General features: G+C 54.5%; 9 protein-coding genes across 9 annotated transcripts; 3 read left to right on the top strand and 6 right to left on the bottom strand.

The window, feature by feature from the left end:
* Positions 1-391: 391 nt before the first annotated feature.
* On the top strand, positions 392-1,878 carry LTR77_005394 (uncharacterized protein; the record flags this gene model as incomplete). The annotated part of the gene is made up of 2 exons (XM_064802639.1): positions 392-693; positions 747-1,878. 2 exons carry the CDS (start codon positions 392-394, stop codon positions 1,876-1,878), a joined length of 1,434 nt encoding a protein of 477 aa, XP_064658764.1.
* Positions 1,879-2,295: 417 nt separating this feature from the next.
* On the bottom strand, positions 2,296-3,613 carry RPL7 (60S ribosomal protein L7; the record flags this gene model as incomplete). Its single annotated transcript, XM_064802638.1, has 3 exons — positions 2,296-2,928; positions 3,101-3,212; positions 3,579-3,613. The coding sequence occupies 3 exons, from the start codon at positions 3,611-3,613 to the stop codon at positions 2,296-2,298; spliced, it is 780 nt and encodes a 259-aa protein (XP_064658763.1).
* Positions 3,614-3,703: 90 nt separating this feature from the next.
* dot2 (ESCRT II complex subunit Dot2) lies at positions 3,704-4,613 on the top strand (the record flags this gene model as incomplete). The annotated part of the gene is made up of 2 exons (XM_064802637.1): positions 3,704-3,854; positions 3,919-4,613. 2 exons carry the CDS (start codon positions 3,704-3,706, stop codon positions 4,611-4,613), a joined length of 846 nt encoding a protein of 281 aa, XP_064658762.1.
* Positions 4,614-5,054: 441 nt separating this feature from the next.
* On the bottom strand, positions 5,055-7,718 carry NIP1 (Translation initiation factor 3 subunit c; the record flags this gene model as incomplete). The annotated part of the gene is made up of 2 exons (XM_064802636.1): positions 5,055-5,079; positions 5,158-7,718. 2 exons carry the CDS (start codon positions 7,716-7,718, stop codon positions 5,055-5,057), a joined length of 2,586 nt encoding a protein of 861 aa, XP_064658761.1.
* Positions 7,719-7,962: 244 nt separating this feature from the next.
* LTR77_005390 (uncharacterized protein) lies at positions 7,963-8,823 on the top strand (the record flags this gene model as incomplete). Its single annotated transcript, XM_064802635.1, has 1 exon — positions 7,963-8,823. One exon carries the CDS (start codon positions 7,963-7,965, stop codon positions 8,821-8,823), a length of 861 nt encoding a protein of 286 aa, XP_064658760.1.
* A 232-nt stretch (positions 8,824-9,055) lies between these two features.
* Positions 9,056-11,703, bottom strand: LTR77_005389 (uncharacterized protein; the record flags this gene model as incomplete). Its single annotated transcript, XM_064802634.1, has 2 exons — positions 9,056-10,747; positions 10,801-11,703. 2 exons carry the CDS (start codon positions 11,701-11,703, stop codon positions 9,056-9,058), a joined length of 2,595 nt encoding a protein of 864 aa, XP_064658759.1.
* A 616-nt stretch (positions 11,704-12,319) lies between these two features.
* On the bottom strand, positions 12,320-13,107 carry LTR77_005388 (uncharacterized protein; the record flags this gene model as incomplete). The annotated part of the gene is made up of 4 exons (XM_064802633.1): positions 12,320-12,586; positions 12,656-12,871; positions 12,941-13,018; positions 13,072-13,107. The coding sequence occupies 4 exons, from the start codon at positions 13,105-13,107 to the stop codon at positions 12,320-12,322; spliced, it is 597 nt and encodes a 198-aa protein (XP_064658758.1).
* Positions 13,108-13,861: 754 nt separating this feature from the next.
* LTR77_005387 (uncharacterized protein) lies at positions 13,862-15,532 on the bottom strand (the record flags this gene model as incomplete). Its single annotated transcript, XM_064802632.1, has 2 exons — positions 13,862-15,149; positions 15,273-15,532. The coding sequence occupies 2 exons, from the start codon at positions 15,530-15,532 to the stop codon at positions 13,862-13,864; spliced, it is 1,548 nt and encodes a 515-aa protein (XP_064658757.1).
* A 6,731-nt stretch (positions 15,533-22,263) lies between these two features.
* On the bottom strand, positions 22,264-23,914 carry LTR77_005385 (uncharacterized protein; the record flags this gene model as incomplete). The annotated part of the gene is made up of 5 exons (XM_064802631.1): positions 22,264-22,611; positions 22,665-22,797; positions 22,848-22,953; positions 23,027-23,396; positions 23,456-23,914. The coding sequence occupies 5 exons, from the start codon at positions 23,912-23,914 to the stop codon at positions 22,264-22,266; spliced, it is 1,416 nt and encodes a 471-aa protein (XP_064658756.1).
* Positions 23,915-25,791: the final 1,877 nt, after the last annotated feature.

Raw genomic sequence — 25,791 nt, 5'->3', positions numbered from 1 at the left:
ACTCAATGATTCTGGATGAATGAACATCCAAGCACTCATTTCACAGGCGCATTGGAGGGTCCGCTGGAGGCCTAGGATGGCCACGACTGCCGACGCCGAAGATCTACAGCTAGAGGTGTGGACTACAAGTCGGCAATGCGGCACGATGGCGGTTTTGCTGCCGCCCCTCAAATGCGCCATCTGTTTGATGGGGTTGATTTCGCAGCAGAAATGGTAGGTCGTGTTCGGTTTCGTTCTGCTACGGCTGAGGCATACTAATCATCGGTTTGGACTGTTCTTTTGGCCTGGTGGTACTTCTCCTTGTCCCTCTGTCCAAGCCGTATGTGCTGAATTCTGCTTCCTCTTTCGAAAGTCAACCCGCCATTGACCCGCAGACGGAGAGAAGAGAACCATGTCGCGCTCTTCCACTTCCGATGAAGGCGAGAAGGATATTGGCGTCCGAAAGGAAGCGGGATACGGCGAACACAACGAAGAGCACGAACACGATGACCTGGCCGAAGCTCTGCAACCTAATTTCGCCGCCCACGATGACATTGAGAAGTCCACTGAACAGCCCGTACAGGACGGCGACGGAGCAACCCTCACCAAAGTCCAATCTCAGTATTCGGTCAACAATGTCAAGTCTGTTCCTGACGGTGGTGCGACAGCATGGCTTCAGGTGCTCTGCTCCTTCTTCGTCTTCTTCAATACCTGGTAAGTCTTGATTGGGCAGCAAAGCATGGCTTTCCTTGACTTACATTCTGCAGGGGAATCATCAACGCCTTCGGCATCTACCAGACGTACTACGAAAATGGCATCCTCGCCGGCACCTCCCCGAGCAACCTCAGCTGGATCGGCTCCATCGAAGCTTTCCTCCTCATGCTCGTCGGCTCCGTCGCCGGCCCCATCTACGACAAAGGCTACGTCCACGAATTGCTCGGCGTCGGATCATTCCTCATCGTGCTCGGACAGATGATGCTGAGCCTTTGCAGTACGTACTGGCAAGTCCTACTGGCCCAAGGCATCGCCATCGGCATCGGCACGGGTCTCATCTTCACCTCCGGCGTAGCGATACTCTCCACGTACTTCAGCACCAAGCTCGCCACCGCTACCGGCATCGCCGCGTCGGGGAGCAGCATAGGCGGCGTGCTATACCCCATTATCTTCTACAAGCTCCAACCCACCATTGGCTTCGCCTGGGCCACGCGGGTGATGGGCTTCATCGCGCTCTTCACGCTCGGCATCTCCAACCTCGCGCTGCGCGTCCGCGTCCTCCCGGCTTCACGGCGCAAATTCCTCGACCTACCTGCCTGGAAAATCAAACCCTTTCTGTTCTTCAACTTGGGCAGTTTCTTCGTCTTCATCGGCCTCTACGCCCCCTTCTTCTACATCCAGTCCTTCGTGCTGCAGACTGGACTCATGGAGCCAAACCTGGCGTTCTACCTCCTCGCCATACTCAATGGCTCGAGCACGTTCGGCCGCTTGATACCGAACATCATCGCCGACCGCATCGGGCCGTTCAACGTCCTCACGCCGTGCGCGACGATGTGCGCTGTCCTTCAATACTGTCTTATTTCTGCGAAGAGCTCCGCGGCGGTGATCGTCATTCTAGCTCTTTACGGCTTCTTCTCTGGCACGTTGGTCAGTCTGCCAGCGACATGCTATGTGCATCTAGCAGGGCCGACGAGAAGAGGGTTGATCGGAACGTGGATGGGCATGGGTTTCGCATTTGTTTCTCTCGGCATACTTTGCGGTACTCCCATAACGGGAGCGATACTGGCGGCGTATTCATTCACCGAAGTCTGGATCTTCGGGGCGACCTTCATTCTGGTCGGTTCGTTCTTCACCATATTGTCCCGGTTGGCGCAAGCGGATTGGAAGATATTTGTGAAAGTTTAAATAGCTGCATCAATGAAAGCATCTCTACCACCTGTAAGGTGCTGATATGGACCACACGCAACTTTCTCCAAGCTACCGTCAAGTTGTGTGCACTTTGCAAGCCCTAAACTGCACAATGGATATCTAACGAGGCAGATTGGTCTGAGTAGGCCTTCGTCCGCTGGAAACTGGACTACCGACCGGACAAGAGATCAGACAAAGAGACTCTACAATCTAACAAGACGACTGGTGAGAGAGACTGGAGAAGACGTCAAGTGGCATGGCGCTTTTGAGATTGGGACAGTGTGCTCCATTGCATTGCTAGCTGAATGTCGCATCTACTCTCTGCAACTCTCTCTGGGGACAGCCTCCCGTGCAACTACCGAGCCATCTCACAACATCCCTCACGCATCGTCAAGCAGCACAAACAGCCCAGGCTCAGTTCATGCGACGAATGAGCGCGTTGATATACTCTTCGCGGTTGCCCAAGTCACCACCCTCGACAAAGTGCTTGAACTTTCTTGGTCTGAAGCCGCCCTTGTTCGGGTTGCTGAGCTTGAAGGGCCAGAGGAAGTTGCTCGCCTGCTTGAAGTTGGGGCCGACAGAGTAGATCTCGTGGATCAGGTCCTCCATACAGACGATGCCGTACTTGCCCAGGTGCTCCTCGATGATGGCGTTGTCGGTGAGCGGGATGCGCTGCTTGTCGGTCGACTTGGCGTATCCGCGCTTGTAGATGAGCTCACGGACGGACTTGAGGTTGGGGTAGCCGTAAGCGACGAAGGGCTCGACGATCTTCAGCATCTCGGCGGTGGCCTTGGTCAGGCGGATGAAGACACCATTGTTGATCTGGAGAAGGCGGAGGAGCTGCAGGGTTTTGCGCTTCTTTGGGTCGATCTTGTTGATACCCTTGATGCGGACGACGAAGACAAGGCGGGGCTGGGCGGGGACGTAGTAGGAGCCCTCCTGCTTGGCGACACGGGAGAGGCGGATCTTCTCGCGCTCTGCGTCGCGGTACTCCTTGACGTAGGACTCGGCACGCTTGAAGATCTGCTGGCGCTTCTCCTTGGATTGCTGATGATGAAGTTAGCAACAAGTCCACCCGGCTGTGAAAAGTACGCCCATGCGATATTGCTTCTTCAGACCCGAAAGATGGTTAAAGAGATCGACAACATCGCCAAAGCTAGTCGAAGTGTGTGTGGATGTCATCACAAAGTGGAAGGTAAAGAGAACAGTGGCAGCATACCTTCTTCTTGGCCTCACGCTCCTGAGCCTTGTCGGCGCGCTCCTTCTCCTGGCTCTTGCGCTTCTTGAGCAGAGTCTCGGGCACTAAGATCTCGTCCTTGGTGGGGACGGTCCTACACGAACATTGTCAGTCGATCTGCGAGCATACTGGTGTTGCTCTCCGAGCGAAGAACTGCGGCACAGGCGTCTGCTGGCTCTCAAGCATTCTCCGCTGAGTACTCGATCGAGTGGAATTTGATCGGTGAGGTGCGTGAAGCGAGCCTCAGCCGACAAGACCTCGCCAGGCGAGAGGATCAGACATGGCTGTGACGCCGCTGTCTGCTGTAGCGCTGTTTCGCATTCTGGCGAGCCATTGCTGACAACGTGCAGGATGAAGACATGCGGTTGTATGCGTGTTGCTGCAATGAAGCGAGCCTTTTGAGCTGGAGCAGATCGACCGAGTCGCAGTTCTTCACCCGGCGGGTGTTGTGGTGACATACATCTTGACGCTCGTTTGCCTCTTGTTCGGTGCCATGGCGACAGTGGTGATGTGGTAGTGGTTTGGCGGGTGTCGTCGTCGCTGGTCGACTGAGAGGAGGTGCAGCTCGAAATTTTGCGGGTTGAAATGGCGTTCGTGTGGATTGAGATTCGCCAAGCCGCTTACCCGATTGGGCGACTCGCCGCCAGCACGTCAACCTCGACGCCTTTGCTCTACATCTACGACGGGATACAGGTTGCTAAAGTAGAGCGTCGAGATGGCCAATTCCCGTCGCGGAGTAGGTCTGAACGCCTTCTCCAACGCCGCCATCTCCTCTGACCAATATGCTCGCCATGGTGCAGCCCTTCGCACCTCTCACGCCGACGCCCTCGCCAACCAGCTCTCCGTATTCCAGGCCGCCCTGCACAACTTCTCGCTCACGCACGCAAAGGACATTCGCAGCAATCCTACGTTCCGAGCAGAGTTCGCTCGCATGTGCAATGCTATTGGCGTGGATCCATTAGCGGGTAGCAATGTCAAGGGCGCGGCTGGCGCGGGCGGGAAGAGTGTGTGGGCGAAGATGCTGGGGAGTAGTGTCAATGACTTCTACTTTGAGCTGGCGGTGCGGGTGGTAGAGGTGTGTAGAGAGACGAGGAACGAGAACGGAGGCATGATTGCGCTGTCCGACGTGAAGAAGAGGATCGAGAAGGGCAGAGGCTTGGTCGGTGGCGGCATGGAGGTCACGGAGGATGATATTGAACGTGCGTTGGAGTCGCTGGAGCCGCTTGGAGGCATGTTCAAGACTACGATGTTGGGTTCTAACAAGTACATTCGATCTGTGCCCAAGGAGCTGAACCCTGACCAGGCGACGGTGCTTGAGGTCATTCAAGTGCTGGGTTACGTGACTGTGTCTATGCTGCGGGACAATCTAGGCTGGGAGCGGGCGAGAGCTATTGCAATCATGGAGGACCTCGTTGCGGACAGCTTGGTCTGGGTTGACTTTCAAGCTGAAGAAACAGAGTACTGGTCTCCTGCCTGGCTGAATGGAGGCGGGTGATCACATCAAACTACAAGACGACTATCAAATGGCACATCGGAGACTGCAGATACACTGGCGCAGACCAGCTCAAGTGCTCATCACCGCACCCCGACTGAGCACAAACACCGAGCTCGCTGAGGTCTTATGCTCCCGCAGAGCGCTCCGCGGCGTTTCCAGTACGCGTACTGCGCGACTTGGTGTGAGGGACTTCGCGTCGCGTCCGAGAAAAGAAGGTGCTCTGCTGTCATCCTTTACGACTCAAGTGCCACGATGAGCCAGGGCAGGGTCCTTGATGAAGCTTGTTAGAATATGGGGCGCTCATCGAACCAAGCACACTTGAAGTTGTACTCAGGTGCAACGGCTGTGGAGACTACATGCAGTGTAGTCTGCATCACTCAGTGATACAATCAAGAATGAGCCTCATTAAGCGCATATCACGGGAACTTTCCCTTTCATAATCTACTTAGTCCGCTTCCGCTCACGTCTGCAAGCTAGCAGTGATCCCGTACTTTACCCATGCATGATCCTTCAAACGCCATTGCCAGAGACAAAACCAGCTCACTGAGCCCTGATCGCATTGCCCAGTGCACCGCCCGTGAAGCCGCTCCCGCCACCTCTCCCCCTAAAACCACCTCTTGCACCACCACGTCCTCCGCCTCTTCCGCCACGACCACCACGCTGAGCACCCTGCCTCTCAAACGCATTCGCCGTACCCTGCGTCCTCTGCTCCAACACCCGCTCGTTCGACTCGATGAGGCCTTGCGCCTTGTCCGACAGCGTGAGCGCGAGCGACTGCAGCCGGCTGAGCTCCACACCCTTGCGGAAGATGATGGCGCTGTTGACTTGGTCGAGCGCAGCAGCGAGCTCTTCGTGGTGGATCATCTTGCTGACGAGAGCGGTGACCTTGGTCTCCGGGAGATCGAACATGCCGGCCAGCGTCTCGACGCCGAGGGTGTCGTAGAAGGGCGCATAGGTGAAGAGATATGTCCGCAGGCCTTCTTCTTGGATCTGACCTTCGAGCATCTTCTTGATCTCGGCGCTCTTCGGCAGGAGATCCCAGATCTTGATGGAGGTGATGAACTCAGCCGCCTTCTTCCACTCGCCAGCTGCCAGCGCCTTCGATGCCTGCATGACGTGGTCGCGAGTGTTCTCTGGTGGACCGGTGAAGATCTGACGCTCATGGTACTCAAGCATGCGGCGGTATGATTTCGAGATGACGCGCTTCTTGAGGTCAGGCGAGCTGCCGGCTTGCGCGAGGGTCGGGATCTCGAGCAGCATGCTGCAGGTGAGGTAAACGCATTCGAGGAACTCCAGGTTGATGTGCATGTGGAAGGGAAGTTGCCGTTGCCTCTCCAGGCGCTCCTGCTCGGGTGTGATCTGTGAGTAGCGCTGCATCTGGAGACCTTGAGCCAAGAGTTCCTTCTGCCGCTGGCTGCCGCAGATGTCCTGCAGAGCAGTCTGGCACTCATACACCAGTCCGGCGCGGAACGCACAGAGGCCGACTTGTGTGAGCGTGCGGTTGTAGAGAATCTGTGTGCTGACGTCGAAGCTGCCGATGGTCTCCTGGAGATGCGACATGAGCATCATGTCACGAGCCTTAAAGTAGTTGTCGTGGAGTGCGAGGTAGTAGATTTGGCAAAGCATCGCGCGGGCACGAATAATGCCTTCGGAGTGGCCAAAAAGGTACCCAGCCAGCTTTTGTACGAGTGATGCGACATCACTGTGTTCCGAGCGAGGGGTGATTTTCGAGTCCAGCTGGTCCGGAATCGCCTTCCAGGTGTCGTCCTCGACCTTCGAGATGACAGTGGCGGGCTTGAAGTAGACGTGTTCGAGACGGCGCATGACCACACGGTTAGTGCTGTCCTTGGGCCGCTCCAGACGTGCATCTTCTTGGAGACGCTCGGCGTAGAGCATGGCACGGACGACGTTTGTGTAGAGAACACCCTCATCCTGCAACCGCTCGACGTACTCTGCCGTATGGGGATCGACGTGCTGCAGGACTCTGGTGAGCTCGTCGTCAAGGCGCTCGACGAAGGAGACAACGCTGCCCGGGATCTTGAAGAGCTCTCCTTTGGTGATTGTTGGGAGCTTCTCGTCATCCTCCCACTCCTCCGCCGCCTCAACAACCACGATATCCCTGTTCTCCTCCAGGATGACCAAAAGGCGGTTGATTTCTTGTTGCGCAAGCTTCCACTGCTCTTGAGACATTTGTGAGCCGGTACCAGAGGTAAGGTCGAAACGAGTCGCGATCAGCACCAGGAGAACTCGAATACGCTGGTACTCCGAGACGGCAACGTCGAGCAGCCTCTCCATTACCCGAATCTGCTCCAGCCTGTCCGTGTTCTTCCTTCCTCTCGACTCGACGATCGAGCGCAGATGCTTGAGAATGCTCTCCGGGGTGTAAACCATCGCCTTGCCACCCGCACCCACCATAGTGAAGCCATCATCGTTCGCATCCATTGCGTTCTCGTCAGACATCAATGGCTTCTTTGTGCTCCTCTTCTGGGTCGGCGCGACCTCCTCAACCACATCCTCCTTCATGTACTCATCAGGGTCTTTCCTGAAAGTCTCAATCTCGGTAGTGTAGTCGCGGTTGTTCTTCCGGATCTTCTGTCGCAGAGCATTCAAACCCTTCTGTGCAATCGGGTTCATCTTCTTTGGCGTGACCTTTTGCTTCTCGAACGCCTCCATGACCGTCGTCTCCAGCCCCGCGATAGTCTTGATATACATCTTCGGCGGCTTGCCATCCAGGTCGCGCATCAGGATTGGTACTTGGCGGTTCATCTTGTCGTACTGGTCGTTGATAGCGTTCCAGTCGCCAATCTTCTCCCCGTTCTCAATCAGTCTGACGGTGCCTTCGAGTTCATCAAACCGCTTGTCCTTGGCTGATTTGACCACGGTGACCTTGTCCTCGTCGCTCTCGGACTCCTCATCTGATGCTTCACGCAAGAATCGGCTGGCGCCAGTCTTGCCACCCTCTTCTTCGCTGCTTGACTCCTCATCTCCCTCTTCCTCTTCTGACGAAGACTCTTCGGAAGATTCCTCCTCGGCCTCCTCGTCGAGGGAGAACTCCTCCTCGTCGGAAGAGCTTTCGCTGTCGCTGCCTTGGAAGAAGCGAGACATGATGGCGGTGTTTGTGGTAACTTCCGGGACTCGAGGGGGCGGTGGCCTTCTTATACTGTCGGGAGGTGAGTCGCTGCCGTGGTGAATGTGGATGCCTCGCGGTGAATGTGAGTAATGCCCAGGGAATGAGGTGCAGCTTCGCCCAAAGCACGAAATTCGCAAACTCTTGGCGGATGACTCAGCTTCGTCACGCTCGACTTCACCTTCGAACGGCGACGACAACACGGTAAGCCATACCACCTTGATGCCAGGCAATGTAGTCCGCGCATTCCGAACGCCTCGCGCGCTGGGGCCGCAATGGCGCTCACTGTCTCTTCGGTCCATCACCGGCCACAGCGACGACAACGGCTCCACCGGCAAAGATCTACTCACGTTCGACGACGACCGAACCCCCCTCAGCCGCGAGGAACTCGACCGCAAACTCCGCGCCGCCGACCAGACAGAACTTCTCGAAATCTTTTCCGTCGCTCGTGATCGCAGATCCACTGTTCAGAAAGTCAAAGAACACGCCTCCGCGATGCCACTTACAGTACAGCTGCTGCCGGAAGTCCCTGCCTACAAGGTCGGGTACTCCAAGACAATGCTCATCGATCCACTCCAAACAAAATTGGACGAAGCGGTCGAATACAACAACGTCCTGCTGCAGCATCTCACCGACCTACAGTTCGAGCCGTACAAGAAGTCCCGCGACAACGCTGTGGTAGAGTTCGGGGAGGAGATGAAGAAAAAGAGTCGCGACGAGCAGCTGGAGATGCGGGAGCAAGTAAAGAGGGACGCACAGGCGAAGGTGTCACGGATGAATGCCAACGTGGAGAAGCTGCTGGGCGACGTGACCGAGGCGGTTGAGAGCCATGGAGGGACAGTGAGGAAGGCAGCCAATCCCTTCGATGTGAAGCCGGAGGTTAGTGACGAGGTTGAGGATGTCGACGTTGAGGACGATCGGACGGAGTTGAGCGCTGAGCTGGACGACGGGGAGGCGCCAGTCATCAAGACGGAGGCGCAGAACAAAGGGGCAGAGCAGAAGAAGCAGCCTGCTGCCCCCAGCTTACTTTCGAGGTTCCAGCGATTGCGCGCTTCAATCAGTGCAGGCGACAAGTCAAAATGAAGTAACATGAAGTATGAATCAAACACGGAGACGTAGTGATGTTGTACAATCTATAATTACCGTCCTCCAGCCCACGATCGCTCGTTCTCATTGAGAAGCTTTCGTTCATGGCCTTCCCAGATAGCGCATCCAGCGCAAAGCAAAAGCTCATACCCATGTAAACCACTCTTATTGCCTCCTCCACTTTCCTCATCGCGATCACACATCAAGGTGGCAGCGCCGACTTCCCATCCTATCCAGAGCCACCCACCGAACCGACGGCGCTCTGGTTATCTCGCGAAGGATAGAAAAATGCGCCCAAAGCGATGATGACGTACGCCGCAATCAGCAGGCTGCCTTCCAGATAATTGCTCCGCCCATCAAGAACTAGGAAGTTGACCACGAACGCCGTGACGAACAAGCTGATGGTCTCGAAGATGTTAAAGTAGAGGCTCATATCAGTGTCCAAGATCCAGCCAAGCAGGACGACGACTGGTGTCACGAACAGTGCAATCTGGATGCTGGAGCCAACCGCAACGCCGATTGCGAGATCCATCTTGTTCTTCGTGGCGACTGTGACCGCCGTAACATGCTCCGCGGCGTTGCCGACAATGGGAAGGATGATCAACCCGATGAAGGCCTGGCTGATTGTGGAGCTGTCCTGAATCATCTCGGGAATGGCATCGACCATGAACTCAGCGCAAATGGCGACAAGGCCGGTGGAGCAGAGCAGCAGGACGACGGCGGCAGTGCGAGACATCGCGGGCGCTTCTCCTCCAGCTTCGCCACCCGGCTGCTCAGCGTTCTCGGAAAGCACTTTACGCAGCTGCGAGCGCTGATGCTGGTAAGGCGGCAAGGGGTCGGTGCGTGAGAGGACTGTCGACATAGGCGGAGTGCGAGTAGAAGCGTCTGGTACCGGCCTGTTCAGGCGGTCTGGGAGCGAGCTTGTGCGGCGGAGACGGCCCCCACCGCTGGACTGAGAGCGAGGCTGCCTGGAAGGACGCGGCGACTGGCTGAGCGCAGGCGCTGGGGTGACGAAGACGTTGTTGGACAGCATCTTGGGTAGAGCCGGACGCGGCAGATTAGCGCGAGACGAGAGCTGTCGCATGTTAAACGACGACTTCGTCGGCGCAATCCCCGAGATCGGATTGCCGATGACATCGACTTGATCTGCGAAGCCAACTTCCTTCGTCTCCTCTTCGCGCATGGGAGTCTCGACAGTTGGACCATCCAAAATCGTGTTTTCCATCCCAGTAACCTTCTCGTTCTCCTCCGGCTTTGGATCTTGGTGGCGCTTTTTGTGGTGCTTCTTGTGATGCTTCTTGCGCGGCTTCTTACGCTCCGGAGACTTAGAAGAGCTCTCCGCGAGCGAGTTCTGCTGCTCGCCACCAAAGTCCCTGATGCGGGGGCCGTTGGCATTGTCTTCTTGGTCAGCGTCCGCTTCATCGCCGCCAAAGACAGGGGTCAGCGTTGACGGGTTGCTTGTGTGTTGAGTGGCGTTTGCATTGCTTTCCAAGTAGCCGTTTCCGTTCTCCGCAACAATTGATGGAGAGCTGAGAGCTGAGTTCTTGCCAGAACCAGTAATGCTGCTAGCACTCGACTTGCGACGACGTCGATTCTTGAACACCCGCTTGATTTTCTTGCCGGCATTAGCGATGGATCCAGAACCGGAAGTGTCAGAATCCGTGCTGTCGGAGGATGAAGAATCGTCGGATGACGAAGACGATGACGAGTTCATGATGTCGGCGAGAACTCCAGGGTGTGACTCCTCATCGATCACCTCTTGTGGCGTGCTCTCATACATGTAGGCATGAGACTTGAGCTGGAAGAGCAAGTAGAGGATGTAGACCAGGAGGAGCACGACGCTGGTGCCGCGGCTGACTTTCAAGACCTGCCTGTCCGCCAGGTCCGCGTTGGACCTCTTGAATGATTGGTAGAATGCAGTCTGTTGTAATGTCAGCAAATCAATGTTAAGAGGAAGGAAGCGAATAAACTCACCGGCAGTAGCAAGCTCATGACACTCAAGCTGAGAAGACAAGCACTCATCTGCGTGACGGTGCTGTTGTACACTTGCTCTCGGAAACGGAGGCCGCCAAACAGAAAAGCCATGCCGAGAATGAGCAAGAGGTTCGCCAAGATGGAGCCAAGTAGCGATGCTTGAACGATGGCGATTTCGTTCTTGACGAGCGCGATGATGAAGATGATGAGCTCCACCGCATTGCCAAAAGACACGTTCAACAAAGCGCCCAGCGTATCACCCAGCCTGGCGGCCACGCTTTCGGTAGCGAAGCTCAATAGCCCAGCAAGAGGAATGATGGCGATGGCATTCATGCCGAAGATGATGCCTGGGCTCAATTTGAGCGCCTCCACTACTATGCCAATCGGCACGAAGACCAGCAAGACGTTGACCCAGCTGTGGAAGATGGCGTTCTTCATGTGCTTCACGAATCGCTTCATGCCTGCGACCATGCGTTTGGTCATTGGTGGTTTGCCGTTGTCGTCTCCTTCGGACGCTATGGCGGAATCTCCAGCGCTCGCATCTTCGGACTTATGCGGAGGCGGGGCGGGAGGCGGTGCAGCCTGAGCTGTTGAGTCTGCAGCGTTGTTTCTCGTGGCTTCCTCGGCGCTGTCGAAGTATCCTCCGTCTGCTGTACCACCGTTGATGCCTCCATTGCTGCCTGTTGTCCCGCCCTGTCTTCGCCTGCTGGCTGAGGATCCAGACGGTGATCCACGCCCATCTCGCTTGCTCAACCCGCCAGTTTCGTGGAGTGTTGATAGATTGCTATCTTTGTATGTGGGATGAATAGTCGCTGGCTTGGGGCTGTTCCGGTAGCTTGGAGACCGCTCTGCCAGTGCTTGCGAACGAACTCGATCTGTGGAAAGGTTAGAGCGTTCTCCCATCGACGTGCAGGGCCAAAGTCAAGGCGTGTGGTTGAGTGTGTGAGATGCAGGAGACAAGGTGCTGGGTGGAGGCGAGATAAGAAGTGGCCAAGTGACGACTGGAAGTTAAGAAGCGATTGCTCAGCCTCCTAGGCGGAGAAGCGGATCCACGGTTTCACCGACGCTTCCAGGCGCGTCACGTCACCGCACCCAATGGACTTACGCATGTTCCCCTCTCTTCTGCAGTATTCTTCGTTCCGATCGCGTTGGTTCTTGGGAGGTGAAGAGGACGTGTAGATGTGAGAAGAAGCGTTGCAAACGTCACACCCAGCCAAGTGGTCTGGCCGTTGGAGCAAAGTATCAATCAAGGCAGAGAAGGCTAGACAAGGCGGGATCGGCAGCAAGGATTCTCGGCTTGTTCCTTGGTCCTAGCTTGCATTTGCTTAATGCACGTGAATGGAAATGGTTGCGCCTTAAGGATTGAGGGCTCGTTAATATGTGATGGGGCATAATTCATTGATACCTCTTGACCTATTCACGTGAGAAACTTGTTACCTAAGCTTCAGGACAGCACCTCGGCATTTGCCCTATTCCAACACCACAACTCCGCGCCAGAGATACGAGATATGTATAATGATCAACTCCTCAAAGCACGCAATCTCTCGCCCAGCTTGTCCTCCCTCTCCTCCTCCGGTTGCGCCCTGATGTCATTCGCAGGCGTTGCTCCCTGCATCTCTTGCGACAGCTCCACGCCCGCCTCGTCGGCCACTTGCCCCATCAGCTTGTCCACGTCTTCTTGAGGTGTGCCCACGGCTGTCGCGGAGGATGTGGCGTTTTCGTAGTAGCCTGTTGCCACGTCCAGGTCTTCAAACTGTGTCTCGAATCGGTCCATGACTGCCGATATCTAGACGGGTGTCAGCACCATTCCACGTCAAGAAAAGGACGTTCCACACTGCTATATATGATGGCATACCTTTTCAAGATCCATGCTCTTCATCGCACTGTCCATCCCTTTCACTACATTCGCCATACTCCCCGTCACCTGCCGCATCGTGACCGCTGTCTGCACCTTCGAGCTGACCGCATCTATTCGTGATGCCAGCCGCAGCAAGTTTAGGTTTTCGTTCTTCTTTCGTATCGCATTCTGGGCGTAGATCTTTGCAATGTCGGAGTGGTTCTGTTGGATCGCCTGGTGTTCAGGTCAGCGCCTGGCCCTGCGAGTATGTTGAGGAAAACGGCGGATGAAGTCTTGCCGCACCTTCTTCAGCTTCGCCTTCTCGGTCTGCTCATCTTTGCTCGCTTTCGCCGCTTGTCGATTCAGTTGCTTAGCTGTGAACTGTACTCTGACATTAGCTGGGGCCTGCGGAGGGACAAGATGGTGGGGCACACCTTCAGGTTGAAGAGCGCCTTTTCCAGGCCGGCCATTGTCGTGCAGTTCAGCAGTGGCAGAAGGAGTTTTGTTCGATGTGTCGGGATATGGATGGTCGCAATCCTTATCAGAAGTCGGTAGCCTGGCAAGCAAGGGTTTGGTCGACGAGAGAGCAATACTGCGGCGGGCGCGGGCGCGTCGGTACGTCATCCGGCTCATCCCGCTTACATTCACTTCACCTTACAGCGATCAACCAGTCTTTAACTATCAACCACCGTCACGCGTGAATGGTCCGTATCGCTCAATAGAACGGTCACATTTGACATTTGTTCAATACTACTTCTTGCTTTGGACACGAGAGAGTACAGCGACGGGGAAGTCACTCACTTTGTCATGACACCGGGCTGAAATGAATCCATTCACTCGAAGTTCCGGGAAATATGACACGTGCGCAAAGGTTTCAGCTATGAAAACCGCAAGACGTTTCATTTGTTATATACAATGCTTGTCACGTAAAGCCCACAAGGTTATCTCAAAGTTTGCTCTGGCACTTATTCGCGCGAACGCTCATATTCACCAGGCAATCGAATGGCTATCGTTGCGATCCGCGGTTATCTCAAGGTTTGCTCTGGTACCTACTCGCGCGAACGGTCATATTCACCAGGCAATCAAATGGATAGCAAGCGTGCTGTGACTCACCCGGCATCCCTCCTTCGCCTGCCAACGGTGTGTACGTTTCGTTCTTTATGCTCTTCTCGAGCTGCGGTGCGGGTTGCTGTGGTTGACGCATCGACGGTTACGTGATTAATATTACTTTCGTCCCGGAGAACCATACTTGTCGGCCTCCCAAGCCAGCACTCGATGGATTGGATGGTTTGGGCCGGGTTCGAGTGGCTCTGAAATTGGGAACTTGGTTTCACTCGGGTCTCCATCGTTGAAGATGAGCCGCACACCCTCCAACCAATCTTCGTATTCTCTGATGTCATGTTCATCCATGTTCTTCTTCAAGAAGCAGTCGACGATCCATTCATCCAATGGGAACCTGGTCGAGTATCCCCAATCGTTGTCCTCAGACTTAGGTTTGGCAATACCAGCAGTTGGTAATTGCAACTTGTTCTTGAACTCCCCGCGGCGGTTCATGCCTGCTTTGCCACAGGTATCGGTTGCTTGAGGGAAGTGCCATTGGATCAGCCTCGCTGCAGGGTTGCAATGCAGGATGATGGCCATATTCCAGCTGTGCAGCTCGTGAGTCTGAATGCCAAATCTGTCAAAGAACTCCCATTCGTCCTTCCTACAGTACGAGACTCTGCATTCGTTTCCGTGCTCTGTGCATTCTGCGCAGGGAACCATGTGGTCGCAGGAACGACCCCAGGCTTTGCAGTCGACACAGACGACATGATCACCATGCTCTTCCATCCATGCCTTGATTGCGGTTGAATGCCAGCCTGTATCGAAGCTCTCAAGAGCGCCCAGGATGTACGTATTGCCCTCGCCGTCAGGCTGGATGTTCTTGCCTTCGTTTCCCGGATAATCGGGATCTAGGATTTGTTTGGTTCTTCTTGGACGTCGGCGGGGAGACGCCGTGGATCTTGTTAGGTCGTCGTGGATTTCGAGTTCCAGGTGTTCACTGCCGCCATACTCAACAATTGCTGCCACGTACAGTGGTACAGGCGGTTGTGCAGCAGGTGGCTGTGCTGCGGGTGTTTGTACTGCAAGCAGTTGTGCCGCAGGTGGTTGAGCTTCTGGAGCGGCAGACGATTGCGCCCGAGTTGCTGCATATTGGGGCTGGTACGTGGTTTGAGCGTGTTCATTCTGGTAAGCGGTTGGCTGCGGTGGAGCAGGGGGTTGATATGCTAGTTGATGCGTTGGTTGAACTGCTGGTTGAAATGCTGGTTGAACTGCTGGGTGAACTACTGGTGGAAATGCTGGTTGATAATCTGATTGATATGCTGGTTGGTATGCTGGTTGATATGCTGGTTGATATGCGGGTTGATATGCGGGTTGGTATGCTGGTTGATATGCGGGTTGATATGCGGGTTGATATGCGGGTTGATATGCGCGTTGATATGCGGGTTGATATGCGCGTTGATATACTAGTCTATGTGGATGGGTTAGTAGCTGGACTGGGAATGAGAGAGTGAGGGCTTCTCGAAGACTGGGTCTACCCCGATGAGGTGGCTCAAAGTGTTCTTGTTGAGATGCGCGCTCGGAGAGGACTTACTGGAGCTGTTGTTGGGCAGGCGGCGGCGGCATGTATTGCTGCTGCTGCTGCTGGTATTGCGGTTGGTATGGTGGTTGAGCCTGTTGATATCGCGGTTGAGCCTGTTGGTATTGTGGTTGAGCCTGATAGTACTGCGGTTGCTGACACTGCTGTGGCGGTGGCGGTTGGCACCCGTTCTGATTTAGGGGCGGACGGTATTGTGGGTTCTGCTGGTTTGGATAGGGGTACCCCGGGGGGTTGATGTAGCCGTAGTAAGACATTGTGATCTCGTGGTAGCGAGAAAAGTGTCTGACTGTGGTGGGGAGGAAGAGGAGGAGGAAGAGGAGGAAGCTTCAAGCAAAGGAGAGGAACATATTGAAAGCACGCTAGCGGCACCACCCGGTGTGTCCAGCAACATCACTACATGCCAGGAGCCTTACTGCCACAAGGCACGTCGAGAGCGCCGTACGCTTCTCCAGCAGATCATCACGCACAATGGCGCCCAGAGGACCCACGACACCCATCTGCTGGGCCTGCACCACCCGAGGCAACGCCAACGTAGGTCCGGAACCTCTGAGATGATAGCCGCGGAAGCTGACGTGCCAGGTAGTGCGACATGCTGACCAGAGGACTACTGCCATGCACCGAGTGCGAGCGAAGGCAGATCAACCGGCCCAACAAGCGGACACAATGCCAAACGACCACAATGACAATCAACCAGTGGAGAGCGAAGCAAGACCACAGCCTGGACAGGCATGACAACAACGCCACCAGACACCAGAATGAAGAGAACTTGAGCAAGAACAAGAACACAGTCAAGAGTAGAATCAAGAGGAGACTCAACCGCGACGATCGAGCAGCTGCCAGAGCGACCGCACCTACCACAACTGGAGCAATAACTTACGGAGTTCCGCCAAACCCGTCGGGCCCAGCCCAGATGGCGCTGCCAGCCTTCCAGCCTCCTTCAGATAAGCTTCTCCGAGACGCGATCAGACTGCCTGTGGCGATATGAGACTCGCCTCTTTCGATGGATCGAGAAGCCTACTGACCCTCATTTTTTCAGGCGGCTTCCCAACAATGCCGAACCTTTTTGGTGTCCCCTCGTACGAGGCTCCGCCAAGTCAGACAACGCCACATCCGCAGAACGCTGAGCAGCCGCATCCACCAGTCCCAATGCTGGTCAACACTTACCGAGTATCGCCGTTTCCAGCACCATTTCAAACCAACCCGGCTCCCAACCCACCATCTTTCCAAACCAACCCACCGCCCAGCCATCAACCATATGGGTATCCATTACCTGCACCACCCAACCAAACGCCATATGCATATGCGCCGCCTGCATATCCACCACCCAACCAGCCGTACAGCCCATACATGCTGCAACCACGTCCTCCGGGAACATCCGGTCCGCCACCTAACCAGCCACCGACCATGCATTACATGCCGCCACCGCCTCCTCCGGGGCCTTCTCCTGGACAGTGACGGTAGCCCAACGAGCGTGTCGAGGTGTTTTGAGAACAGCCGTCGCGGCGAAGCACCACATCTGGGCTTCGGAATGCCTCTTTGATTTCACCCAAAATCCTGAGTCAAGCCGTTGCAGACCAACTAATCACCGGGCTTTGGAATGTATTGATGACTCGCCGAGAGACTCAAAGCAAGTCATTGCGTGCGGTGTAGATTGGCAGCTAAGACAAGGGCATTTGTAGCATACCTTTGAACGCGTCTTTGCAAAGCTTCCCTCTGAACGCCAAATTCTCAGTCTATTGCCTCCGTCCTTTTTTGAGAGATGTACCTACATCGACTATACGGAAATGGTGAGCGTGCGTGGGCGAGCCATGAGGTGTGGACGGAGGGACGGAATGGAGACTAAGGTCGTGATAATAAGCGGCGAAGAGCTAAGACCGATTGGGAAGGCGCTAAGGCGCATCTTATCCCGGACCCCAGACCGCTCATCGCTGTTTGCTTTTACACACGACAGTCCGCCAGCATCCACAAGACAGTTGGTAAAAGAAGCTCCTAATACTCAGTCTTTCTGAGGACAGTAGACCCTACGGTCACAACTGGCGAATTCTCTAGCGGCGCCCCAAAAGCCTACACACAAGGAGGGCCGTCGCTGGTGATGACACGTCGCCTGCTCCACGCATGGGACAGCAACAGGCGACCAGTGCTCTCTGCCTCTCATGTAAACACTATTCTTCTGGCATAGGCTCTCGCAACGACTAGAACCTCTATTTTGAGCTCAATTCTAGACGGTGGCTTCGAAGCTGCCCAGACTGCTAAGGACCACAGCGCAATGGCCAGTGGTCGGGCCGCTAAAGCCGTCACTCGAAGGGCACCATGGCCTCTTCTAGCATGCGTCAAGACGTATGATCTAAGACCGCAGCCAGGCTCTGCACGAGTCATGACAAGAGTTGTTCAGCTCCAGCTTGGCGGCCGTAGGGCTGAGGCCATGTATGAGCGGCCGCCTCTACTCGAAATTTACTCCGTAGCCAGGAGAGGTTGGATCTCCCATGGACCTGACGTGAGCCGCTCTAGTTTGATCTCCTGAAATGGCTTCGGCGACAGCCTTGCCTCGAGTCAGGCAGATAGATAAGAACGTCTACTGGTCTTGCCGTAGGAAACTTTGACAATCACAAACAGCTTCAATATCACAGACAGACTCGCGGGCTCTACTCCACAACGCCCTCTATCTCAGCATCCCCTCACGACGCCATGCAGCTGCCGACGTTCTCTCAGGCCATTCTAGCCGTCACCGTTTCCGCTGGGTTCGGCCTCGCTGCTGATTGCTTCAGCGATCCTGACGGGACTGGGATCTTGACTACGGCGGACGGTTTTGCTATGGCCGACGCATTCGCAGATGGCAGAAGCGGATTCACCTTCCCACTGGAGATTAAAGCTCAGCATGACTCTTCGGTCTCCTTCGGCGACGTCCAGGTCTGCATTTTCAAGATTCTTGCTCGACAACACCCATGTGGCGGCCAGCGATGCAGCGTTCGCCATTCAAGATATTGTCAGTCAGTGTTCAGGAGGGGGCGAGAGGTTCGATCCGTGAGGCACTTCTGTCGACTTCTTGAGGTCCAGATGCTGACATACTGGCTGCAGTGGAACATTCCAAATCACTGGCGACACTGGTCTCGAGATTGATGTTCAGCTTCAAGGGGCTGGGACACAATGTTCATAGGCACTTGCAGTTTCTTTGGAAGAAGTGCGAGGCATGGGGTCAGGATCAACAGTCTGGTTTGGGCAACTCTCAGCGCAAACCATGGCAACGTCCGTCTAAGAAGGAGGGAGACATCGGGATTATTTGATGCATCTGCAAGGCTAGGTAGGTTCAGGGCTGAAAGTTTGCGACTACGACTGAAAGTCGGATACATTGATTTTTTGAATGGAGTCTCAAATTCATCTACCTGCGTAATACTCATTGTAAGGATGATGCGACCATGAGATCTTTTGGTCGTTTTAACGGGGAACCAGATGTCGAAAAGAGCACAGAGTTGATTGCAAAGCAACTGCAAGCGCGGAAGAAGATCGACGCGACAGCGGTAGGATCAGCAGCTGCCGTTCGCTGTAGACGAAAGCTTTGAAGAACACCCCTCGGCTGCGCATTCTTACAGAACGCATTTGTGCAGAGATGTTGATTGCGCTCACGTTGATCTTACTTCGACTCTACTTCGAAGTTACTTTGACTCTCCTCACTCTCATCTAATCACTCATCCTCACAACCAACCTCACAACCAACCTCACATCCAACCTCACATTCAACCTCACATTTAACCTCACATTCAACCTCACATTTAACCTCACACTTAACCTCATATTCAAGCTCACATCCGGCCTTACTTTCATTTCACATTCGATCTCACGACTAAAAATATTAGCGCCAAAGACACCACTTTCAACGACATCGGCCTCGGGCCTCTACGGACGACCGCTGTCAATGGTGCCAGAGCAAAGCCAAATCAACCGTATCTTTCTGGCAGCCCCGCAACGAGAGGCTCAGTATGGCATAGGCCGCCACAATGTCGGCCGACAGTTCGAGCTCTCCGCCTTACTCTATCTTACCACGAATCCGAACCCCAAATCCTAACATAGAGCCCAATAGAGTCTTCAATCAGAGTTACGGATATACGCAAGTTCTGGCTGTACCGAACACAACAGTGTCACATAACATCAACGCAAATGTCGATTATGGACCGAATTGGCGCAGCTGCGGCTGAGGAGAGACTGATTGCAGGAGGAACGTGTGAAATTCAGCTTTGTAAATTGAACAACGTTCGACGTAGGAATTTAGAAGAGTAGCAAGTGTGTTCGAGATTCAAACGATCGTTGTTATCGGTGCAGTATTACAAGCTCCATCTCGAAGGTCTAATCGCTTCTTAGTGTACCTAGCATCCATATACCACCTCACCCATTCAAACCTCCCCCCATTTGCCCCCAATCTTGAGCACTCAGAACCCGCAGGCCATGGCTTCAAGCTTAGCACTGAACGCCTTGCAATTCACCGTCGGTGACCGAGGGGGCGTCGGTGCATTTCTTACACACAGTCAGCATATAATTGTTCCATCTCGCTGCAGCTGTATGCCTTCACTTACCCAGACGGACGTTACTAAGACAGTATCGCCAATTCCATTGACGCAGGATATTGCTGGAAGGTCTGCTGACTCGTCCAGACAAGTGTTCGTGCAGCTAGCGACTATGTCGACAGCACCATTGATGGTGACGTCCCACCACGTTCCCGAGACGTCGACATGGAAGGTCAGCACATCCTTATAACTCAGATGACAGAAGGTCAGCAAGTGTCTCGCACTGTATCTCAAGGTCCCACGATAGCACTAACCCCATTGTTCAGGCCGCAGGTCAGGGCGTCTTGGTCGAGGGTAATGTCGAAAGACTCTGTATCCTGCTCTTCAATCTGATCGCAAAGGTCTACGGCTGTTCCAATGACGGAGTGGGCGAGAATTCCGTCATCAGAGGTGCATTCTGACGCTATTGTGGTGAAGTAAAAGTTTAGCAATTATTCCACCTGCGGAAGACTTTTGCCCGTTGTTGGCTGTGCTTACTGTCGTCTGGGAATTGATCAGCCGGCCAGATGCTCCAGCTATATTGGTGCGTGGTGGTGCACACGGGCAGCCCCTGCATTGTGGAGATGATGTGTTAGTCAGGATCAGGGATGACTTGGTGACGGAGGGAGCACGGACCGCGCATATGCTCACGACCTCATCGTGGCGACTGAGGAGGAAGTCGTTTGCATATATCGTGGGAGCCAGCATGGCAGCCAGCATGGTGCCGCCATATGTGATAAGCTTGGTAGGAGACATTACTAGTCTGGCACTAAGGTGGAATGTATGATTGAACGTTTCGTTGGAATGTATTCGATCGTGTGATGGTAAGCTGGTATGGCGAGGTGAACCCATCCTTCCATTGCCTTTATATACCTGTTGCCGAGAGTACAGTCGTAGGTGGTGTCTGATCATCAAGGAGGAAAGTGATTCCACATTCAAGTCTTCCCAGAATCCCGCCATGTCCACTCACTGTTCGATCCTTCGTTCGATCCTTCGTTCGATCCTTGGTTCAGACTTTCATTTTGGTCGCAGCCTACCCGCAGGAGCCCAGCTTGCGACTCGATAAAACGGCCCGACGTGCGACTCGCTCGTGCCCATTGTGAACGACGGCAGGAGAGCAGAGCATAGATTGGGCGAGCATTACACCGGAAACCCTTGACTGGGGCGATTGAGAAATTGCAGCGAGTCTGATAATGGCCGGGTCTATGTCCGAATCTAAAGCTTACTCTTACGTGTACAAAAGCCTGCGCCGAGCCTGTGTGATCGGCAAAGTCTTCGGAGGGTATATGCATGTAACATGAGATTCAAGTTATGGAGCCAAGCATACCGCTTTCCTTGGCAGGTGGACACCACCTTGCTGCACCCACATAACCTGGTCGTTTCAGGACGTGCCGTCTTCATTTCATGGAAGAGTGAGGTTCGACGGGCCGATCGTGCATGACGCCCTTTTTAGAAATTTCCGCATGCTGATGCCTAACAATGGGGTGAAGCGGAACAAAGGCAGGGTTGGATCGACGGCCAAGCTGAAGATCGATCCAAAGATGCAGCGGGGCCCCAAGTCTTGAGGAGAAAGCGGGGGAAGAAGCGATGTGGAGCCGGTAGTTGAGCATTGAAATGAGATTGACGTCTGAAATCCTTCGCAGTATGTTACTGTATGTAGTTTGAAGCTCGCGCTACGCTGAGGAGACGTGATGGCCCACGATTGTGATTCGACTGTCAATTCCCGTGCCGCCTAGCAAACTTCAGATCAACCCATTAGCGTGTTGTACCGGAGTTTTGTTCGGCACAGCGAGCACGCTTAGAGTAGACAACAATCGCCTCGCCGACACCAGCAATCAACAGCCAGGCGCGGCCAACTGTACCTCAACCCAGAGAGTGTGCAAGGCCTTGAGGCCCGCCACCGGACCGCTAGTTGGGAAAGAGGAGCACGACCCAGCCTTTGTTGGACAAGATGCGAGTGGAGACGTGGTCGAGCATGACTCTCCATTCAAGTTTCTGCAGACCTCAACGTCGACGACTTGCAGGCATGGCCCTGGCAATTTGGGTCGTTTCATGTGCCGGTAGGCCCTGTCACCTTCTTACTCGAGACTCAATACGTAATGCTTCTGGACAGCTGCCGGTCGCTAAAACAATTCGACCTCTGAAAAGAAAAGTAGGGCTTTCACGTGTATCAGATCGACGGACGTGCCTTTGCGATTTCTGAGATTCTAATCAGTCGTAGACGATGGCTAATGAGCAAAGCATAACCTCGATGATCCCCATGTATTCCGTTTCTCAACGCCAGGTACACCCCTCAAGCATGTCCGCTCCGATGCAGACATCCTGATGGATTGCCCGACACCCACCACACATTAAAATTGTACCACGGAGCAACCGGAGAAGATACCGGTTTCCCTGTGATCCGGCACTGTCTTCTGCCCACTTGAAGCAATCAATTCCCACGCCGCCTCTCACGCTTCACTCCAGGGGGCGCCGGCTGAACACCCATTGAATCCCGACTGCTGCATCATCTTGACACTCCTAATCTCCATTGGCTGCGTCCAGGTCGGGTACCATTGATCGCGAGCCTTCCAGAAGTCCAGCTTGGCGGTCGGCGAGTCGTTAACCCAGGGCTTGCCTGCGACACCATCCATGAACCAGTTGTTGGTCCCTCCAACAGCAACGTTGATGATCAAGTAGAACTCTTGGTCAAACGGCGTGGCATCACGGCCAGTCTGCGACCAAGGATCGACGATATTGGTGCCATTAGCGGTGGCCGGTGGGAAGGATCCTTTCTGCCAGAACGGTTTGTTGAAGTCCTAGATTGAGAAGATCAGTGGATGATCTCCTGCTTCGATTGAAGCAGACTCACCGTGTAGAGGACTTGCAGCAAGCGCGAGCCAACATAAGTGAAGATGTACTTCTCAGTCCACTCCAGGCCGAAAGTGTGCCATGAGTCCGCGTATGTAGTGTGGAGGGCTGCAAGTTTCTCGTTGGTCTGCCACCTGTGGAAGAGGTCAGCATTGGTCATGTGCGTTGGCGACTGACTGCCTACCATTGATCGTTTGCCGAGTCTGGGCCCCAGTGGAGAGTAGAGGACATGATGTTCCGCCCGCCCTGTGGGTTATAGGTGTGGTTGTTGCCTCGCGATTCCACGATGTCTGCAGACCGTCAAAGTCAGCGAGCTATTCTCTCAACCAAAGTCTTTTCGAGCACAAATCAACGTGAACCTACCAATCTCTCCTGAAGCCGGCCACGGGCCATAGGTATTCTTGACGGGCATCATCCAGATAGCAGGCCACAGCCAGTCACCGGACGGAAGCTTAGCTTCAACCTCAATACGGCCATACTTGATGCTCGCGCCTCCTCTTGTGCTGAGTCGAGCAGACTTGACGGGGTTGACGATCGTTCCGTTGGTCGTGTTGGTAGTCGCTACGCAGTTGGCCCAGGTGTCAGATGTACATAGACCGCTCTTGAGGAGGTTGATGGTGTTGTTGTTCTCGATCAGCTCTTTGTCTTGCAGCGTGGGCTTGATGATAAGGACTCCGTCTTTGATGTATGCGTTCTCATCGGTCTGCGTGGTCTGCTCGAATTGTCCGTTGCCCTGTAGAAAGAGGAACTACCGTCAGCACAGCGTCACAACCTTAGAGGGACATGTCTTACGAATCCGCCAACCTCTACCTCCTTCGTCCAGACGTCCATGTCGAGGCCTCGGCTGAAGTCGGATTCATAGACGGAGCAGTACGTGAAGTTCTTGACCGACATGAGGCCGTCGTATATCAGGTAGCCAGAAATGCCCAAGCCAATCAGTACGCCAATGATTGGTATAATGGTCACCCACTTCTCCTTGGAGTCCTTCTTCTTGAGCCATGGCTTCTCTGCTGCTTCTTTGTCCACCCTTCGAGAACGAAAGTATGGCTGCTCCTGGTGTTTCTGCTGTTGGAATGAACTCGAAGAGGCGATGAAAGACCCCGGCTTGGATGCTTGTGGCGTGGAACCCAGGGGCGTTGCGAAAGGATTGGCTGGCCTCGACAGCGTGTCGATACGGTCTTCATCTGACGCTTCAGAGCGCGTCGTGCTGGCCATGGTAGTGGTCGTCATGCCACGGCGGCTGTAGTCCATCGTGGGCGATGTCCTGTTAGGAAGTGTCCACACACAGAAAACAGTGTTCAATGACAGTACTGAGGAAGGACTAAACAGCGAAATGTACAGTTTGATAACGTTCCCGCTATTGAAGTAGCGTGGCGATGATGCTGCACGGGCGCGGTTTCTGCCACGGCGACAGACGGCCGGACCACGAGACTCTACCAGGTTGAGTATTGCCTGGCAAACTCTAGGGCCAGGCACTCCGACTCATTGCGGACGTCCGAAAAGGTATTGCATATGTCATGCCATTGGCTCGCAAACGGCGCTCCCAACGCATTCGAGGCTCCATGGCAGGCGCCGCCGGGGAAATGGCTCCTTCAGACGATACCACGTTGCTTTCCAGACCGGGCCTTCCTCGAGACTTCTGAAGATGCCACGGTATGGGGCGCCATGGTATGAAAGTCAATGCGTCAAATTGCCTTCCTGTTCCTTGCAGCTGAGCCGCTCCGCCGGATCTAGCAATGCAGTGATCGGCGCTAGGAGAGAGAGATAGCCGCCGTTCCTGATACTGTGGCGTATGGCTGGGTGGTTTCTCGAAACGGCATGTAGATTGAACCACATGCGGTTGAAAGTGCTATCGACCTGGACTGATATGAGCGCGTGGATTGCAGTATTGGACCAATTCGGACCGCATTTCTAGTCCCTTGCAAAGAGAGCATGCATTCTCGAGAGATGAGTTTGTTGATGATAGAATTTACCCCTGCGTCCAACCAAGTCCTCGATTCCGAAGCACAAGCCACCAACCCACGATCTGCCAAGCGTATCCAGCGCGGTAGCACACAGCTAAGATCCGAACCTTATTGTAACTCTTTCCAAACTTCCATCTGCACCGAGGCAGACTTTGCCATGCGACTCAATAGTCACTGCTGCAGCTGCATGGCAAGCTTGTGGATGAATGCCGCGTGACGAAGGAAGCCGCATCCGGTCAGGCCTAGCTGCATGCGCATCCAGACGACAGCGGTTCAGACACCGACATATCCTCCTTATCGCCGCCAAGATGGTGAATCTGTATTGCAGTCTCCACCCTCTGTCGGCACAGAGCGGCACCTCCTTTTAAGACGGCAAGTGAGTGCTCCATTTCTTACACTTTAGCCGCTCTAAATTGAGTTGCATACAGCCCCCATCACGACACTTCACTTTCATCTACGCTCGCCGAAAAGAGACAGTTTGCTGATAAGAGGATCGCCGATCCGATGGTAGAACAGCCCTACCTCTGAGCTGCATACTGTTCCTCATCGAAGGCCCAGACCTCCTGCGTACTAGGCGGAGTAGGAACCCCTCCGTGACTGTCTCAGGGCCGCAAATTCCGTGTCGGCCTCCCTTGAGTCAGCCGTCTCTGAAATGGCGTCAACCACACGGTCGTGATGAGCTATAGTCTGTCGGCTACACATCCACGACAGCACGCGGAACCGCATAACCAAATTCCAAAAGACGGTACAAGATCTGTCGCGGACCAGAACTGGGCCTGAACCAAACATGCTCCCAATCACAGATTAGTGTGGATCACCAGCAAAACGCCTCGCCCCTTTGCCGCATTGGGCGATATGGATCCATATCAGTATCTCTGTTTATATGCCGGCAAGCTAAATCCCTGCTAGGTCTCCGGTCTCTTTCCCAATCTCGACTCAAGGAGCGGAACCTTGTGCATACCCGCCCAGCGGGATATCACCATTGTGCCACTCTGCCGGGCAGCCGCCACGTGCATCACGAGCCATGACGGCGCCTCGGCCAAAGATCATTATACCAGTGCACAACGACAAAGCTTGGCCGGCAAACGATCTCAACCTAGAACGATAGCTCAACGACCAGCCTGAGAGGCGCGGACCAGCGCGAGATTATTTGAGAACACGTCC

This window comes from Saxophila tyrrhenica (genome assembly GCF_035928015.1).
Source record: "Saxophila tyrrhenica strain CCFEE 5935 chromosome Unknown scaffold_8, whole genome shotgun sequence".
NCBI lineage: Eukaryota > Fungi > Ascomycota > Dothideomycetes > Mycosphaerellales > Extremaceae > Saxophila > Saxophila tyrrhenica.
The sequence above is the reverse complement of the archived record's forward strand: the minus strand, read 5'-3'. Positions and strand labels throughout refer to the sequence as shown.